The sequence below is a fragment of the Camelus dromedarius genome, chromosome 5, assembly GCF_036321535.1.
Source record: "Camelus dromedarius isolate mCamDro1 chromosome 5, mCamDro1.pat, whole genome shotgun sequence".
In the NCBI taxonomy this organism is placed as follows: Eukaryota; Metazoa; Chordata; class Mammalia; order Artiodactyla; family Camelidae; genus Camelus; species Camelus dromedarius.
In genome coordinates this window covers 8,212,548-8,230,295 of record NC_087440.1, presented here as the reverse complement: position 1 = coordinate 8,230,295, position 17,748 = coordinate 8,212,548, and the positions used below count along the sequence as shown (strand labels likewise).

Sequence of the window (17,748 nt, the reverse complement as noted above, 5' to 3'; positions counted from 1 at the left end):
CGGAAGCTCCTCTAAAACCCCGATCTTAGGTAACCAGCTCTAAATGTGAGAGGCGGTGCTATCCAGTTGTTATTTGCTTTCTGAGTATTTCTACCCCTTCAGAAAGAATTTCTTCATGAAAGTAGGTAATTACAGTTTTAGTTCTCACTGAGTTCTCCCCCATTCCCTCATTCCTTTGGTGTGAGTTCACTGAACTGTTAGATAATTAGAGTTAATAGCAAACATACCTAGGAATCCATAGTTGTTAGTCATTTAGGCTTTTGCTAATTATTTTTTTTTAAAAAGTGTTTTTGACATGATTTTTCATTAATGTGTGTTTAAGATGATTTTTAAATAATTTACAGTGCAGTGAGTTTTAAAGTAATTTCAGTTCTGCTGTTTTTCCATCTGAAACACATTTTGTGTAATGATTGTTCTTCCCTTAACCAGACAGCTCTCTTCCATTTACATGTGTTTTTGGAGTGTGCAGTTTGCAAATGAATAGATGATTTCTGTTGCAGAGAGAGAAAACTGAGTAAAATCTACTTTGGGTAAAAAATTTACTTTGCATATATAAGCATTTACTTTTTTGTAACTGGGAATAACTATTTATCATCATAGAGTAACAGAAGGAAGTTTGGAAATTTGATAGACTCCTATGTGAAACTCTAATTACAAAGTTTTATATAAATTATGAGCCCTAAGCATGTTTACTCAAACATAACCAAAATTGAAATGCTTGATGAGATGTCAGAATTGCCACGTTGTAGCCAAACACTGTTAAAATGAAATCACGATGTAAATGAAAATCTTTAAAAGTACTAAAAGGAAGTCTTTATTTATAAGCAACATAAAATTGAGAGAGTAGGTACTATGCAAAGACAATTGGCATATTTAAAGCAAAGAGATGTGAAGCTATTCAAGTTGTATTCAAATGATATGAAAGGTGTACTTGTTATCTGTAAATTCTTAATGAATTTCTTCTGTAAATTGCCTGGTTTTTAAATTATTTTTGTTACTGGTTTATTTTTCAGTTCACTCAGTAAAATTTTACTGGGTATCTGTTTTGTAAAAACCTGTCCCTGCAGGTGATTTTGTATTATAAAGCTAAAACTGAAACCATTCTCAACATGAAAGCTCACTCCAGGCCCCGATCGATCCAGTCAGATGGAGATACTACATCGCAGTAAATTTGCCTCAGTAAATCTTTATGATTTTCTGTCACATGGCTCTGCACACAGTTATACACAGGAAGAAAAGTGAAATATATTGTCAAACCGCTAACCTATGTCATCCTCAAGAGCTAGAGCTGAGTCTTAATTTTTCTGTTTTTAGCACCTAGCATGGTGTCTAGCACATTGTAGGAGCTCAAGAAATCTTTCATAATCAAAGGCTCCGAGGTCCTTGGCTCTTTGAGAGCCCTGTAATTATTTCCCGTATTCTGTCAGCTGAGTCTCGTGTCGAAACAGATGACTTGTGTGTACTAGTCTATAGTAGGTGCTTGATAAATGTTGAATGAAAGAATCTATTGTTTTAATACATCCCAACTCATTGTCTCCACTGGCAGTGTGCCGTGCTGTATGGAGTGTGTTATCGATTATTTATTCCTCAGAGACTTTCCACAAATTGTCGTCATTATAAATTCAGAAGAGGTAATGTAGTCAGCTGTGAATTATACATGCCTGGGTTGTCCTTACTGTCTTTGATTTAAATCTCACCAGTCCTTCCGTGGGAACCAAGCCTGGTAAGCAGCCCACGGCCCTTTTGTTGGCGGTAAGCTTTCCCTTTTGTGCCAGTTTGATGGCTCAGGGAAGTGGTTGGGGCCCCCATGTCGCTTTGGGGCTTTCACTGTGTCTTTGGCCTTTGGGGGGCCAGATAGTGGGGTCTGCTACCTGGCTGGTTAGAATCTGCAGAACTTCCCCTGGTTTCCGTGTGCCCAGGCTTCATAATGTCCTGCTGGCTTAGGGTGTTGGCTTTGACCTAGTTGGGAAATGGAAAAATGTATCAAGCCTTCATCTAATTGACTAGATTATACGTAATTTTCTAGTCTAATAATTTGCCACGGGGCTATTGAAGAGTTTTCTGAACTCAAGTGATGAGTGCAGAGTTGGGCCTTACTAGCACGTCACAGCTGAGGTGTGGAAAATGATTTAGTGTTTAATTGGGTGGACTGACGGGAACCTGGTTCAGTGTGAGTCTAGCACTGTCAACAAGGAGAGAGCCTTGGCTATTGGACTTCATATATTTACCAAAGAAGGTAAATTTCAGCCTGCTGCTGCGTGATCTCGCCCCACTGGGACACGTATATTAGCAGAGGGCCTTTGATGGTAATCACCTGTATTAGTCAGTGGTCTACAAAGAAATAGAACCCATAGGATATATTCATTATAAGCTGTTGGTTCATGATCATGGAGACTGAGAAGTCCATCTACCACCTGCAAACTGGAGAACCAGGGAAGCCGGTGGTGTAGTTGCAAGGTCCGTGAGCCAGAGAGCCAGCCAGCAGTGTGGATTCCAGGCCAGGTCTGAAGACCTAAGACCCAGGGGCGCCGAGGGCCGGAAAAGATCAGTGTCCCAGCTCAGTCAGGCAGCGAGCGAATTCCACCTTCCTTCTCCTGTTGTTTCTGTGGTCACACTCAGTGGATTGGATGACGGTCCCCACGTTGGGGCGAGCCTTCTGCTTTACTAAGTTCGCCAGTTCAACTGTTACTCTCTTCTGGAATCACCCTCACAGACACCCTCAGAAACAATGTTTATCCAGCTGTCGGGGCATCCCATGGCCCAGTCAAGTTGATGTATAATTAACTGTCCAAACTCATTTTTTTTTAACTCTATCCACTAGATGTGGCTTGTCATGCAGCTTGACTTTAGGGGCGGAAGGCAGTGAACTGAATGGAATTCGAGTATTTGTTTCGTTCTGAACATGTGGTAGAGGTGTTTCAATGTAAAGTAACCAGTTGGTATTTTGGTGTCTGCCCTTGTCTCTTAATACATTTTTTTCTCCTTACTGAAGTGCAATCAGTTACAATGTGTCAGTTTCTGGTGGACAGCACAATAACCCAGGCATGCACATACATACATATATTTGTTTTCATATTATTTTTCGTTAAAGGTTGTTACAAGATATTGAACATAGTTCCCTGTGCTATACAGGAGAAACTTTTTTAAAAATCTATTTTTATATATAGTGGCTAACATTTGTAAATCTCAAACTCCCGAATTTATCCCTTCCCACCCCTTTTCCCCAGATCTAATACATTTTAGTTTGTCTGCCTCCATCTTTGAGGGCCTGATCACCTCAGGCACCAACGAGCTAGACTCTCTGGGCCTTCAGTGTGAAAGATCAGATCCGGGAACTCAGAGCTGAAGTGACTGATAATTACTTAGCTACCTGCTGGGAGCCAGGCCTTGTCCGAGGCACTGACCCAGGAGTACCAGGCCCTGCTTTTAGGCTGCTGCACACTCTAGTGGAGTTTACAGGAATAAACCCTAAGTAGCCTGAGTCAAGGGCTCTGGTAAGATGATACGATGTAGAGTGATTGAGTGGCTCTTGTAAGAAGAGGGGGTGGGGGTGAGGTGATGTGTGAACTGAGACTGACAGAGGGGGCAGCCAAGCCAAGGCGGTGAGGTGGGGGGAGGAGACTCACGGGAAAAGAACACTCCAGAAAGAACCGCAGGTTCCACAAGGCCATCAGGCAAAAGAAACTTGGCGTGTTGGGGGAGCAGACAGAGGACCAGTGGGACTGGGGTGTCATGGGCCGGGGTGGGGGAGGTGATGGGAAACCATTATTTAATTTTAAGCAAGAGAATTTAAATAATTCATTCATAGTTTTGGTGCTGGGGACACACCAGGGAACAAAACAGATTGAAAACCCTTGCCCTCGTGTTGCTTACAGACTGCTCTGTGTTTCACAGAGATCACTCCAGCTGCTGGGTGGAGAAGAGATGTGGGGAAGCAAGACTGGGGCTGGGAGACAGGCGTCGAGGTGGCTTGGATGCTGGAGTCAGGGTGAGGGTGGAGAGAAGGGCGTCGATTCTGGATCTGCTCTGGAGGTGGAGCTGATAGGACCTCCTCCAAGTTAGGAGGAGAGAGACCTCCATTTAGGACTTGGCAAGTTTTGGGGCCTCGGTGGATATCCAGGTGGAAAGGCCGAAAAGGGAATCTGATACATGAGGCTGGATCTCTGGAGGAGGTTTAAGTCCTAGTGTGAAGATGAAAAAGCCACGAAAGGAGATACAGTCTTACGAGGCCCTGCCCTCCTGGAGCTGGGCCCTTCTCCAGTGATGCTGGAGTTACACTTTTCATTTCCAAGTCCTCACAGATCTGTGCAGAGCTGAAGCAGGAGGAACATGGAAGGCTGTTTCTTCCCGGTCCTTTCCGGGCAGCCCTAGCCTGCCTGGGCGGGTGGCGTCCCAGCACTTGGGTCCTCACCGCCTTCGCATAAATGGCGGGACAGGTGGAGCGCCGTGAGCCCCCCCCCCTCCCCGGGCGCCGCTGTCTGCTGCCCTTGGGAAGGGAGCTTCTTTAAAGACCGGCCCCATCTTAGGAAGAATAACTGAAGACTCGGGACATCCCTTTTTCTAAGGTGACTGGTTTCTCCTCTCTGCTCGTGTGGATTTAGGCCACACTCTTAACACCCTGTGGTCTTACCTGCAACTGAGCTTCCTGATGGCAGGCCTGGTGCACAGCACATAGTAGGCAAGCAGAAAAGAGTTTCTTGCACTGAATTGGCAATAATGGAGAGTTGAAGATATACTTAGAGTTGTAACCTTTTTAAAGTAAATACATCCTGATGATGTATTGTTACAAAATGACAAACTAAGAAGCATTTCTGGCCTTACAGTGGGACTTTTTCTAAGGCTTCATCACAGAATTCCTTTAAATAGTTAGCGCTCTAATGCCTTCTGTTTTCACATAACTTTTCAGTAACGTGAATATTGTGCTAAGCTCAGAAATAATTCTCTTCTGTGTTATTCAAAGAAGGCAATTCTAATACAGTATCTTATTCAGCTGCATAAAAATTCTGAGTTAAATGGGCTTTTCTTATTTCTTAGCATTAAAACACATACACACACACACGCTTTTTTTTTTTTTGGTTATAAAAGTAATAAAAGCTCATTGTGGAAAATACAAAAAAGAGGAATCAACCATAATCTAACCCTAGAGATAAGCCAAATGTTAATGTTCTAGTATTATTTCTTACCTACCTTATACACAGCTGGAATCCTGCTGTGTATCAGTTTTGTAGCCTCCCTTTTTGCTTGATGTTAAACTGTACACATTTTCCCTGTTTTTAATAGCTCTCCATGAACCTGTTACTGGTTGCATAATAATGTGCGGTGTTGATACCTTGTAAAATACGTGGTATGTGCATCACATTATGACGATACCTTTGTGTGTTCATTTTTGTCATTTTTCTCATGATTTCCTTTAATATTAATTTCAAGAGTTAGAATTACTGGGTCAAAGGTTATGAACATGGTGAATGCTTTTTGAAACATCATGCTCTGGAAAAGCTGTATCTGGAAGGGCCACCTGTGCTTTTTTCATTTTTGATATGCATTTTAATTCTATAAATTAGAAATATTTGCTTCTTGAGTAGATGAAAATGGTTTGATTTAAAACAGGCTTAATTTTTTTTTAGAGCAGTTTTAGGTTGCATTATAATGGTATGGTTTTTATTTCCTGTTCCTTTCTTATAGAAAGGTTGAACCTTTTCAGAAATGTGTTGTTTATTTTTAGCACCTCTTCTGTGAATTGCTAGTCATGTTCTTTGCTTAGTGATTTTTTGATTGAGAAACAGCTCAAACAAAACAAGTGGTTAGAGCCTTTGTCTTTTTTATTTTTAGGTGGGGAGAGGTAATTAGGTCTGCTTATTTATTTTTAGAGGAGGTACTGGGGATTGAACCCAGGACCTCACGCATGCTAAGCATGTGCCCTACCACTTGAGCTACACCCTCGCTGCTGCTTCCTCTGTCTTTTCTACAGTGTCTAATGCAGTGTTTCTCCAGGAGTGTTCTGGGGACCATGACCGTCTATCTGCCTTTCTGGGCCTTTCCCTCACTTTGGTTCTCTGGGAGTGGGGCCCAGGAACCTGTATGTTTAGCAAGCCCCCCCGGGGTCCTTACACACCCCAAAGATGTCTGAGAACCCATGGTCTTCCGCCTTATTATAAACTAAGATGTGAAGCACCGCTACAGAATACTAAGTATGACTTTCTATTAACTGCAAGTACTAAGTGTTATTTCCTACTAGAAGAGACAGTGCACACCAGCACCTTTTCATCAGTGGGAGAGTGTCAGAACCAGATTAGTCAGATCTCAAGTTTTCTTGCAAGAATCTGCTCCCATGACTAATGTTTTACCATTCACAGGTGATTGTGACTGGTTTGGTTTCTTCTATTCTTCCCTCAGAGCAGGTTCATTCAGAAAAAGCTGGAAACTACAGCAGATAACAAATAGGTCTAGTGGTTCCAAATTCCTTTCAGTGAAATATTTTTTTTACTGTCACTGTCAGCATCACTCTATCTATAGTGGCGCCAGCCAGGTTTCCAATAGAGAAAACACAGAATCCTCACATGCCTAATTTCTGCTTTTTATCAGGAGGTTTGAAAATCCTATTAAAAGATAAGTGCACTTTTCTTCATGTGTGTTATACTTAAAAATATGGAAGGGAAGGGAAGGGAACACAGAAATAATTTATGGAAGCATAGTTATAATGTCCAGAAGGGCTTTCCTGTTCATTTGCAAGTTGGACTGCAAAATGTCAGTAAGTCATCAAATTTCTGAAAATGAGTAGTAACAAATAGCTCCACATGAATGTATCTTTAAACCCCTAGGTTGGTGCAGGAGGTAAAGGGACAGGGGTGGCTTAGGGTGCCTTCCTCCCTGTTTCCAACTCCAGTGCCACCTTCCTGAGCAGCTGGGATAGGCAGGCAGGAGGGCCCAGGGGAGCCAGCAGAGAGATCAGAGAGGGAAGGCCAGTCTGACTGCCTCGGCCCCTGTGACTGAGCCGGTCTCCTACCCACAAAGAGATGAAGGCAGGCGAGGAGGGGCTGTGATGCTGGGCTGTGTCCCCCGTGCCCCAGGCCTGGAGGGCTGCGGAGAGCAGGACACAGAGCAGCTTCCTCCTGGCGCCTCTGCTGGACGCCGGTTCTCACGCTCTCACTGGCTGCACCTCCAGCTCATAAGCTCCTTCCGCTTCACCCAGGACCACCTTCTTAATCTCACTCCAGTGAGCAAAGAATGAAAAGAAACATCTCACCTGAAGGGGCCCAGCAGTCAGAGAGGAAGAATGAGCACAGCCCTTTGAACAGACCCGGACGAAACAGGAAACAGGTGGACCTTGAGTGGAAATATAATTAGGGCATGTTACGGACTGAATGTGTGTGTCCCCTGCACCCCCCAAACAAATTCATATGTTGAAGCTTTAATCCCCAAGGTGATGGTATTTAGAGGTGGGGCCTTTGGGGGGTAATTAGGTTTAGGATGAGGTCATAAGGGCGAGGCCCTTATGATGGGATTAGGGCCCTTACAGGAAGAACAGGAGAGACCAGAGCTTCCTCCTTCCCCCCATGGGAAGACACAGTGAGAAGTCTGCAGGCCAGGAAGGGAGCCCGCATAGAATGTGACCATGCTGGCATCCAGGTCAGACTTCCTAGCCTTCAGAGCTGCAGGAAAGAAATGTGGGCTGTTTATAAGTCCCTCAGTCTGCCATATTTTGTTATAACAGCCCCAACTGACCAAGACAGACTCCTTAAGGAGATCTGGGCACAACATGATATTCCTTCCTTGAACTTATTATTTTTAAAAGTCAGTAGAGGAACTAGAGGCAAGGATGGTGACTTTCATGAATTGAATTAGTTGCCCATAAGACAAAGTAGAAGTGCCAAGACAGCACCAAATACAAAGAGAGAGACTGCGAGGGAGAAGGTAGGGGTGGGTGTGAGTGTCTGGTGTGGAGGAGAGGGGTTGCTGTGCAGGGCTGGAGCTTGAGTAGACGGGCTGATGGTTGTGAGCTTTGGGAAAGGGACGGAAGCCATTCGTGGGCCAGCGGTGTCCCAGAACATTCCCCGGGTCACAAGAGGAGGAAAGGCAGTGAAGGCTGATCTGATGACACCAGTCAAAGTAAGGAAAAGGAGAAAGGAAACAATAGAAAGCAACTAAGTTGTAAATCTAAAGTGAGCTGGAAGGACAGATGGAAATGCAAAGCAATGTAGTGTCATGACGGAGCGCGCGGTCTGTGAAGCCAGACTCCCTGGTGCAGGTCCAGCTCCATTCATACTGACCTTGGCTTTGGGCAACTTACTCGACCACCTAGAGACCTCCTCACCTGTGAAATGGGGATAATAATGGTACCTCCTCCATAGGATGTTGTGAGGATTAAATGGGTTAACAAACCTAAAACACTTAGAACGGTGCCTGGTGTACAGTTAGACCAAGCAAGAATTTGCTTTATTATGTATAAAGTACAGTAGCGATGTTAACATTAGGTAAGATGAAACATAATATTACAAGCACCAAATCAGACATCTGAGTCTCAAGTGTTTTTCTTGGTAAATTAAGGGCCTTGGTCTGGGTGTGATCTCTGAGATCTCTCTTTGTAAGCCCCTGGTTCTCCATATATGTGTGTATCAGGTGACCGTCAAAAAAGAAGCCTCTTATGAAAGGAGTTAAACATTCTCATTTTTGCCAAAAGTCTAAAATGCTTCTGTGGCAGCAGGTGGATTCTCAAATGACTCCGTTCGTGTTGTTATTATTGTATTGTTTAATTATTTTATTTTGGTGGAGAGGGGAGGTAATCAGGTTTATTTATATTCGGAGGAGGTACTGGGGGTTGAACCCAGGACCTTCCGCATGCTAAGCATGCGCTCCACCACTTGAGCTATGCTCTCCGCCTCACTCCGTTAGTGTTTTTGTGTGTCGCCCAGGTCCTTCAGGAGCAGATCCGTGCCCGGGACAACATCAGCTACGGAACGAATTCTGCCTTAAAGACCCTGGAGATGCGTCAGCTCTCTGGTCTGGGAGATCTTCGGGGAAGAGTGGCCAGGTACGTAGTCAGAGGTTTGCACCTCTTTGCTTTGAGAGCTGTTTTTCACCCACTTTTCCCATTTTAGTGGGGATATATTCACGAAGCCCCAAAGCAGACTCTTTGCATTCTTCTAGTACATCTTCTTTGGCATAAAAATCTAACAGTGGAAGTTAGACCTAGTTTTTTGGGGGTTTTTTTCCCCTTCTTCATTTATTTATTTATTTTTAATTGAAGTACACTCAGTTTACAATGTGTCAGTTTCTGGTGTCCAGCATAATGTTTCAGTCATACATTTACATACATGTGTTTCTTTTCATATTCTTTTTCATTATAGGTTACTACAAGTTATTGAATATAGTTCCCTGTGCTACACAGAAGAAACTTGTTTGTCTGTTTTATATATAATAGTTAATATTTGCAAATCTCAGACTCCCAATTTATCCCTTCCCACCCCCTTTCTCCCCAGTAACCATAAGTTTGTTTTCTATGTCTGTGAGTTTGTTTCTGTTTTATAGATAAGTGCATTTGTGTCTTCTTTTTTTTTTTTTTTAGATTCCACATATGAGTGATGTCATATGGTATCTATCTTTCTCTTCCTGGCTAACTTCCCTTAGAATGAGGATCTCCAGATCCATCTCTGTTGATGCAAATTAGACCTATTTCTGAGCAGCCATGATTTCTTGTGCTTCTGCAGTTGGAGTTGTGGGCGCAAGAGGAGATGCGGGGAGGGCGCAGCTGACCCGTGTCATTTGCTAGGTTCGTGTTACATTTACCGAGTCCAATGACACAAAGTTGGGACTTCTGTTTTGTATGTCTTCTTAAGCTTTCACTTTTCTCATCATTCATTTTTATTTCATTTTCTGAAAGCGTTGGTCCGTGGTGGATGGTCAGTTTGAAAACAAGGTCTTCCCCCTGAGATAGGATGAAAAGCGCTGTTGCGAGCACTCACTGCTGAAAGCACCTCTTGGACCGTCACGCGGGGGCTTGTCAGAAAGGCACACTCTCTGGCGTGTCTGCGGGCCTCTTCCGCCCTCTGCTGCCAGTAAGAGTCAGGTGCACGTGCACACGGGGGCATGGAGTTAATAGACAGTTCGAATCAGTTTCAGGTGAAAATGAAGGTGGTCTGCAAGGGGTGGGAGTGGACAAAAGGGACCCACAGCTGTCCTGTTTCTGTGCCTTTGACATGCTGTTCTTGTACCTCACGTGCTTTTTCCCTTTCTTTTTCACTTCTAATCAGCCTTTAAAGTTCAGCTTAAGTGTCACCTCCTCCAGGAATTCTTCCTGGACACCCCTTCTCCCGAGCTGCCGCACCACTCTCTGTTCCATCGAGTCTCTCTGTTGTCTTCACTGTCTTAGGGTGGAGTACCACATCTTTTATTTTTGTAACCTGAGTGCCTAGAAGAGTCTCTAGAAGACAGTAGATACTCAGGAAATGTTTGTGTGGATGAATTAATCATCTGGAAAATCACTGGAATTGTATTGAAAAAACATGAACCTTTTTTGTGGAGATTGGCTTAAAAGACACCCCACCTCTCTTGTACCTGCCAGAACTGGGAGGAGTTAGAGAGCTTCAGAGCTCCCAGGCAGAGGAGGAAGTTCAGGAGAGCTTTGAAGATCTCCCTAGTCACTTTGGTGGCAGTTGAAGATGAAATGAGGCAAAAGATGTAAGAGGCTTCGTGCGGGCACAGGATGGAGTGAATACAGAGCTAATGGAAGCCGTATTATTATTTCTGGGGCAGCGGCAGTGAAATTGTCCTCGCGATACTGGTTACACAATGGAGAGATTCTTTTGAAATACTTTCAGGAATTTTTACATTTTTCTTCTGCAGTTTCTTATTAACTTCTCTCCCCAGCGTGTTCCTTCTCTAACAAATGCTTTTACTCTGCAACGGTCTGTATTGTGAGCAGTGCATGGTTTTGCTTTGTTTTGTGGCTCCATTCCTCTCTCCCCTGGGATGCTAGCGAGCCTTTGCTGAAATAAACTCGTGTGAAAGAAAAGTTCCTTGGCAAATTTGTGGCTTTCTTGCATTCATTATGTCATGACGTTGAGAGAATAGATATTCTTAAATTATGAGGTGGCAGTATTATTCTAGATTTTATTTTACAGTATTTATGGATCCATTGGTGACAGCTGATAGGAGACAGACTCCGATAGCCCCCTGAAGATTCAGCTGGAAAAGGCAAAGGCAGATTCTCTATGGAGGTGACAGACACCCTTGCCCACTAAGCAGAGCACACCCTAAACAGGACTTTTTCGGAGAGTTTCCCATTCCTTCCTATTGCAGAGCACAGGGAGTTTAGCTTTCCTGTTTCTACCAGGACATTTGGTCCATTGTTTGACTCTTTTTTCCAAGACCCAGTGGCTTCATCCACTTTCCTCTACGAGGTCTGTTTGCACGTCAGGGTCAGAGCCTTAGAGGAGAAGAAATACCTTGTCTCCTGAGGCAGGCGTGCAAGTTCCCTCAGGGCAGGCAAATCCAGGGGCAAAGGAAAAATAGATAAGCTGGGCATCATCACCTTAAAATGTTTTAGCCATTGTAAATAATGTTACAAGCATTTATGTACAAGTTTGTATAGTCCTGTCTTTCCTTGTGGATATGTGTATCTAGGAGTGTAGATGCTGAGGACTATGGTAAGTGTATTTGACCTTTTGGGGAACAGAACAGCCAGACTGTTTTCCAAAGGGGTTGCACCATTTTATGTGTGTGAGGCTCTGGTTTCTACACACCCTCATCCACACTTGTTATTTTATTTTATTTTTTTGTTGTTATTTCCTATAGTTCTTTATTTTAAAACCTAATTTGCTTTATGAAATAAATTTGAAAAAAAAAGAGACGGAGGAAGACCCTCACAATATGAAGCAACATAAAAGGCAGAGCAGCAACTACCATGTAACTACCTTATTTGAAACCTGATTTTAAAATAAGCAATGAAAATTATGACATTTATGAGGCATTTGGAAGACTGAACACTAGTATATTTGACAATATTGAGGACTTAATTCTTTTTTTTCAGATGTGATAATGGTAGTATGGTTATGTTTAAGAAAAGAAGGGTCCTTATCTTTTAGAGATTCATACTGAAACATCTGTGGATGAAATGTTATGGTATCTGGGATTTGCTTCAATTTAATACTGAAGGGGCAAGGTGGTTGGGGGTGTGGGTACGGCATCAAATGATTGGCCAACGTTTGAAGGTCATTGAGGCTGGGTGATGGGTAAATGGAGGTTCCTCATGCTACTCTATTTTTGTGTATGTTTGAGGTTCTCCTTGATAAATAAGAATGAAAAACTAAAGTGGATATTAAGATCTGGAAAGCTGGTAGAGTAGATACTACGGTGTTTTAAGTTAACCATATTGGGCACATTTCTAAATTCTTCATCTAATCTATTGCTGCTGTGTATACGTATTCACAGGGCAATAGATGCCTTGGTGAAGAAGGCATTTATTTTTATCGTAAAAGTCATTGTCTTTTTTTTTTAATTGAAGTATAGTCGGTTTTTTTACAATGTTGTGTTAATTTCTGGTGTAGAGCATAGTGATTCAGTTTTATGTACGTATATTCCTTTTCATATTCTTTTTCACTATAGGCCATTGCAAAGTATCAAATGTAGTTCCCTGTGCTATACAGTAGGACCTTGCTGTTTAAATCTATTTTATATATGGTAATTTGTATCTGCAAATCCTGAACTCCCAATTTATTCCTCCACCTTCTCTTTCTCTCCTGATAACCATAAATTTGTTTTCTGTGTCTGTGAGTCTGTTTTGTAAATAAGTTCACTTGTGTAATTTTTTGGATTCCACTATAAGTGATATATGTTCTTTTTCTTTCTCTTTCTAGCTTCATTTAGTATGACAGTCTCCAGGTCCACCCATGTTGCTGCAGATGGCATTATTTCATTCTATTTATGGCTGAGTAGTATTCCATTGTATAAATGTACCACCTCTTCTTTATCCAGTCATCTGTTGATGGACATTTAGGCTGTTTCCATGTCTTGGCTATTGTAAATAGAGCTGCTATGAACATTGGGGTGCAGGTGTCATCCTGAAGTAGGGTTCCTTCTGGATATATGCCCAGGAGTGGGATTCCTGGGTCATATGGTAAGTCTATTCCTAGTCTTTTGAGGAATCTCCCTACTGTTTTCCACAGTGGCTGCACCAAGCTGCATTCCCACCAGCAGTGTAGGAGGGTTCCCTTTTCTCCACAGCCTCTCCAGCATTTGTCACAGACAGCTTCTTTTAGCTTCTTTTACCTACTCTTTTCCCCTTTGTTTATTTCACATTTTCCTGTTTCTTTGTATATCTTATAAATTTTGTTAAAAACTGGGCATTTATAGCAATCTGGGACACTGATGCCCCTGGGCATGTTTTTTTTTTTTTGTTTTTTTGTTTAGTGACTTAGCTGGACTGTTTTAGCAATGTCTATTTACTTGCAATATGAAGCCTCTCATGTCAGGACTGACGTCATCCCGCAGAGGCTGCACGGTCAGCCCGGGATGATAGTGGTTTTAATAAGGCTCTCTGTGACCATCTTTTCCCCTCATCTTTTATTAAGCTGCCTGCCTCTGTTGGTGTCACACCCAAATCTTAGGCTCCACTAATTGCTGGCACATTGCTCTACTGTTTTTGACAGTGCCCTGGGATGTAAATTGCTATATAATCTGATTCAGTTGAATTATTTCCAGTTCTTAATGATGTATATGTACAATAATTATATATATAATAGTTATTATAATATGGAAGACGAGCAATTTAATATTTTAAATGTCATATGCCACCATGTCACAAGCTGTAAGAGAAGTTCTGCTTAGGCGTGTTGCCCGAGTCATGTCCTTGGGACTCTCTCCTGGACTTCTTACCACCTCTCTGCCGTTAGATTGGCCAAGCGATAGAGTCGTTCTGCCACCTGCTGGCCACACCAGGAACTGTGCCTTGGCGATAACAGCTGCCCAAAGACCTGAAAAGGGAAAATTTGGAATGAGAACATTATTGGTTCACCTATAATATAACATCAGGATGAAATAGGACAACTGGTCAGGTTCATTGCAAATTCTTGTTTAGCTAAAGCTGTTGAGTCATGCACGCAGCTGCATTCAAGCCCCGAGGTTGTCTTCTGTGAGTGTGTTTTGAAAAGACAGGAATGATGCCTTTGACTCAGTGCTGGCTGAGACAGCGATATTCCTTACCCTTTTTTTCCTTAAACGCTGGTAGTGTCACGAATATATAAAGACCCTCTACAAGTTAATAAGAACAATACAAGCGATCCAGTGTAACAGTAGGTAAGAGACACGAACCAACGGTTTACCAAGGAAGAAACACATGTGGTCAATAAACATGTGAAAAAATTCAACACTGGTTGATGTTGAAATGAAAATTTAAAAATACAGCAACATAGGTTTTTTTTTTCACCCAGCTGATTGGCATCTGAAACATCTGAAAATGCCAAGCATTGGTGTAGGTGCCTAGGATCTCTTATCCTTTGCTAAGGGGAGTATAAATTAGGGGGGTCTGATATTACCTTCCAGTGCTGAACATTCACGTACTCTGTGATCCATTCATTTCCGCCCAAGAGACATTATTGTACCTGTACCACAGGGGGGCACATTCACAGCAGCATGGGTCACAATAGCAAAATCCCGAAATAACCCAAAGTGCCCATCAGTGGGAGTATGGACAACTAAATTGTAACAAACAATAAATTGTTATTCCGTAGTTCGAATGAACAACTACAGTGATGTTTAACAATATAGATAAGTCTTAGCAATAAGTGAAAAAATTACCATCAAAATATTACCTGTGGCATAATGCCTCCTGTGAAAGTTGAATTCAACTAAAAGACACATACATATACTTTCAAGAAATAGACATTGTATATAGACATATACATGCATTTGTGTGCTGATTGTATGTGTTCAGTACAGTCTTAAAAGAAAAACAAGGGAATGATGACACAGGGTTCATGACGCTTACTTTCATTGGAGCAGTTATTAAAAAAAAATTAACTGAATTAAGTGACCCATGCAAGGACCAATGATGAGAGTGTGTCATGAAACAAGGATTAAGAGATTAATGATCATCCATTTTAATTATAAGAAGTTCAGCAAAAGAGAAACGTGGGGCATCCTAAAAGTGTCTAATTGCTGCGTCTGAACTTCCCTGGGGGCTCCAGGAAGGTGTCAGTAAGGAGCTGACTTGTGTGCTTGGCTCTGAGGGATAAATAGTCACTAACCAGGCGAAGAGATCAGGGAAGAACATTCCAGAGAGAACAACGTGAGTCGAGGCCTGGATGCGGGAGCAAGTTCAAAGCCCTGTGGCGCGATCTGCGTGGCTGAGTGCAGAGGGAGAAAGGGGCAGAATGTGGGAGGTGGTGCACGGAGGTGGTGGGTCGGGACCAGCTTTTTCTGAGCGTGTTAAGGGATTTTGATTTCATCCTAAAACAGCAGGAAATTATTCAAGGGCTTTATGATTTTTTACTTGCTCACAGTTGTTCCTTTGGGGCTGATACCTAGATTGAAAGGGACATAGAAATATATTCCTGTTTCAGGATTTGGGGTGTATGCTGCCAAGATGCCCTCTAGAAAGCTTGTGAAATCCACTTTTCCACCTACAGCGTGTGATGTAGCCTGATTCCACGCACTCCAGCACTGGGTATTAGCACTGAAAAAGATTTTCAATACAGAAGGACAATGTATAATTATTGCTTTAATTTGTATCAGTTTTATGGCAAATATTAAAAGTTTAAAAAATGCATGTATGCAGTTTGTCACATTGTGTTTTTAAATATATTTTAAATATTTAAAATTTTTTCCCTATTACATTTTTTTCTGGTACGACCCGAAAGGATTATAGCATTTTAACCAAATAAGCTAAACAAGTTATTCAACTTGGAGAAAATGTGAGTCAGTACCACATGAGGACTCAAGAAGGTTGGAATAATTGAGCTGGTAGCTTACTTGCTTCAGAGTCTACAGAAAGTGAATTTTTCAAAAGATTTCTCAGTTGGCTCACCATTGTTTCTTGCATCCTACTCCTTTCTGAGGGCTTTTCTTACTAAAGTACAGTATTTAGTGACTTTCAGTACGGGTGTGTGGGTGATACGTTCCTTAATCTTTGTGTGTCTGAAACTGTCTTTATCTTTATTTTGTACTTATTCTTGGTTGATAGGTTATTTCCCCTCAATCCTGAGAAGATATTTCTCCAACATCTTCAGGTGTTTATTGTCTCCTGATACCTACCGGGTTCTGTCAATCATTGTGTTACAGTCATTGGTAGCCTACCTGTCTTTAGCCTCTGGCTGCTTTTAAGATTTTATCTTTATCATGGGTTATCTAATTTGCACCCTGCTCTATTTATTTTTACTTACTCCAGTTTGTATTCACTGAACACTTTAAAAACTCGCGTCTGTCTTTAGTCTTAGAAAATTGGCAGCACCTACACTTCAAATATTGCTTCTATACCACCCTCTCCATATTTCTTCTGGAACTCCTCGACTTCTCTTGTGTTAGCGTCTTTCTTTGTCCTCCGTCTTTCTTAACTGTCTTTTCATGTTTTGAGTCTCCATCTGTCTTTGCTGAATTCTGAGTGAGCACCTTGCTACTTGCTGTCTTCTACTCCACTGACTCTGTCTTCAGTCTTGTCCCGTCTAGAGTCTGTCAGTTCCATGAAGAAAGCTGTTTAGTTTATTTCTAGGATTTCTGATTTTTTTTCTCTTACCCACTTGTTCTTTTTTCATCTCTGCCTTTTTTTTTTTTTAATAGTTCACAGTTTTCTTGATGGATGTTAATCTATCTTTGTTTTTTTGTTTTTTAGTTCCTTAGTTCCTTGCACATACGCATTTTACACTCATTTGACCCCAGGACATACATGTGAGTTGAAGGAAAGTAGCAAGAGTAGAGGCCATGGGAGTCTGGGCTCATGTAACTGACTCAACGCCTTTGGGACCTGTGAGGCCTGATGTCTATACATCCCTCCCCTTGAAGATGGAGTGCTGCCCGTATGCCCTCCTCTGTGGCGTGGTGGTCATGAAGGGCGGTCCAGGTGATGGGGTCACCCGGTGACCCCAGCCTAGGCACGCCACCTCTGCTGGAGCCCAGGAGCAAGTGGCAGCCACTTCTCAAAGCAGGAGTGACTGCGTCGAAACAGAGCACGACTTGGCTGTAATCTCCTCGGGGGTCATTCTCTAACTCTCCTGTTAGGGTTGGACAAGAGGCTTTACCCACCTCATCTGCCACAGAGACCGTGGGGAGCCTTTGAAACCGCCCAGTTGTAAGGCCCAAGGGCAGGGCAGCGTGGACCAGCGGCAGAGCCTTCCCCTGACCTGGACCCCACTCAAGGCAGCAGCCTCGTGGGGGTTCGGTAAAAGGCTGGGAGCAGTGCTTTCTCACGTGGGAGAAGCTGCCTCAGAACCCAAAGGGGCCCTGAACTTGAGAGGGCGGAGGTGGCACTGAAGAGAGACGGGCCACACCCAGCTCGCTCCGTAAGCTTTCTGTAACTGGGCTCTCACCGTGTGCTCAGCTTTGTACTCGTGAGCATCGTAAAGCCTTTGCTCCTCTGACGGTTACCCCTGTAGGCTGACTAAGCCGCATCCCTGTGGTTTAGCTTAAAATCCACGATGAGAGCAGCTCTCTGAATTCAGGCGAATCTCTTTGAAAAAGAGTGACTCACAGTGCGGTTTCTTTGAGCGGGGTCGTGCAGTGCATAGCTCGGGAGGAAGCCCCAGTGCGTGTTTTAAAAATCTA

General features: G+C 42.8%; 1 protein-coding gene across 4 annotated transcripts in view; it reads left to right on the top strand.

The window, feature by feature from the left end:
- FAM81A (family with sequence similarity 81 member A) overlaps positions 1-17,748 on the top strand; it is a 105,305-nt gene that overhangs the window by 72,587 nt on the left and 14,970 nt on the right. For all 4 annotated transcript variants that reach the window (XM_064485558.1, XM_064485557.1, XM_064485559.1 and 1 more), the window contains one exon: positions 8,910-9,028. In XM_064485558.1, coding sequence (XP_064341628.1) covers positions 8,910-9,028 — 119 coding nt within the window. The remainder of the gene's footprint in view (positions 1-8,909; positions 9,029-17,748) is intronic.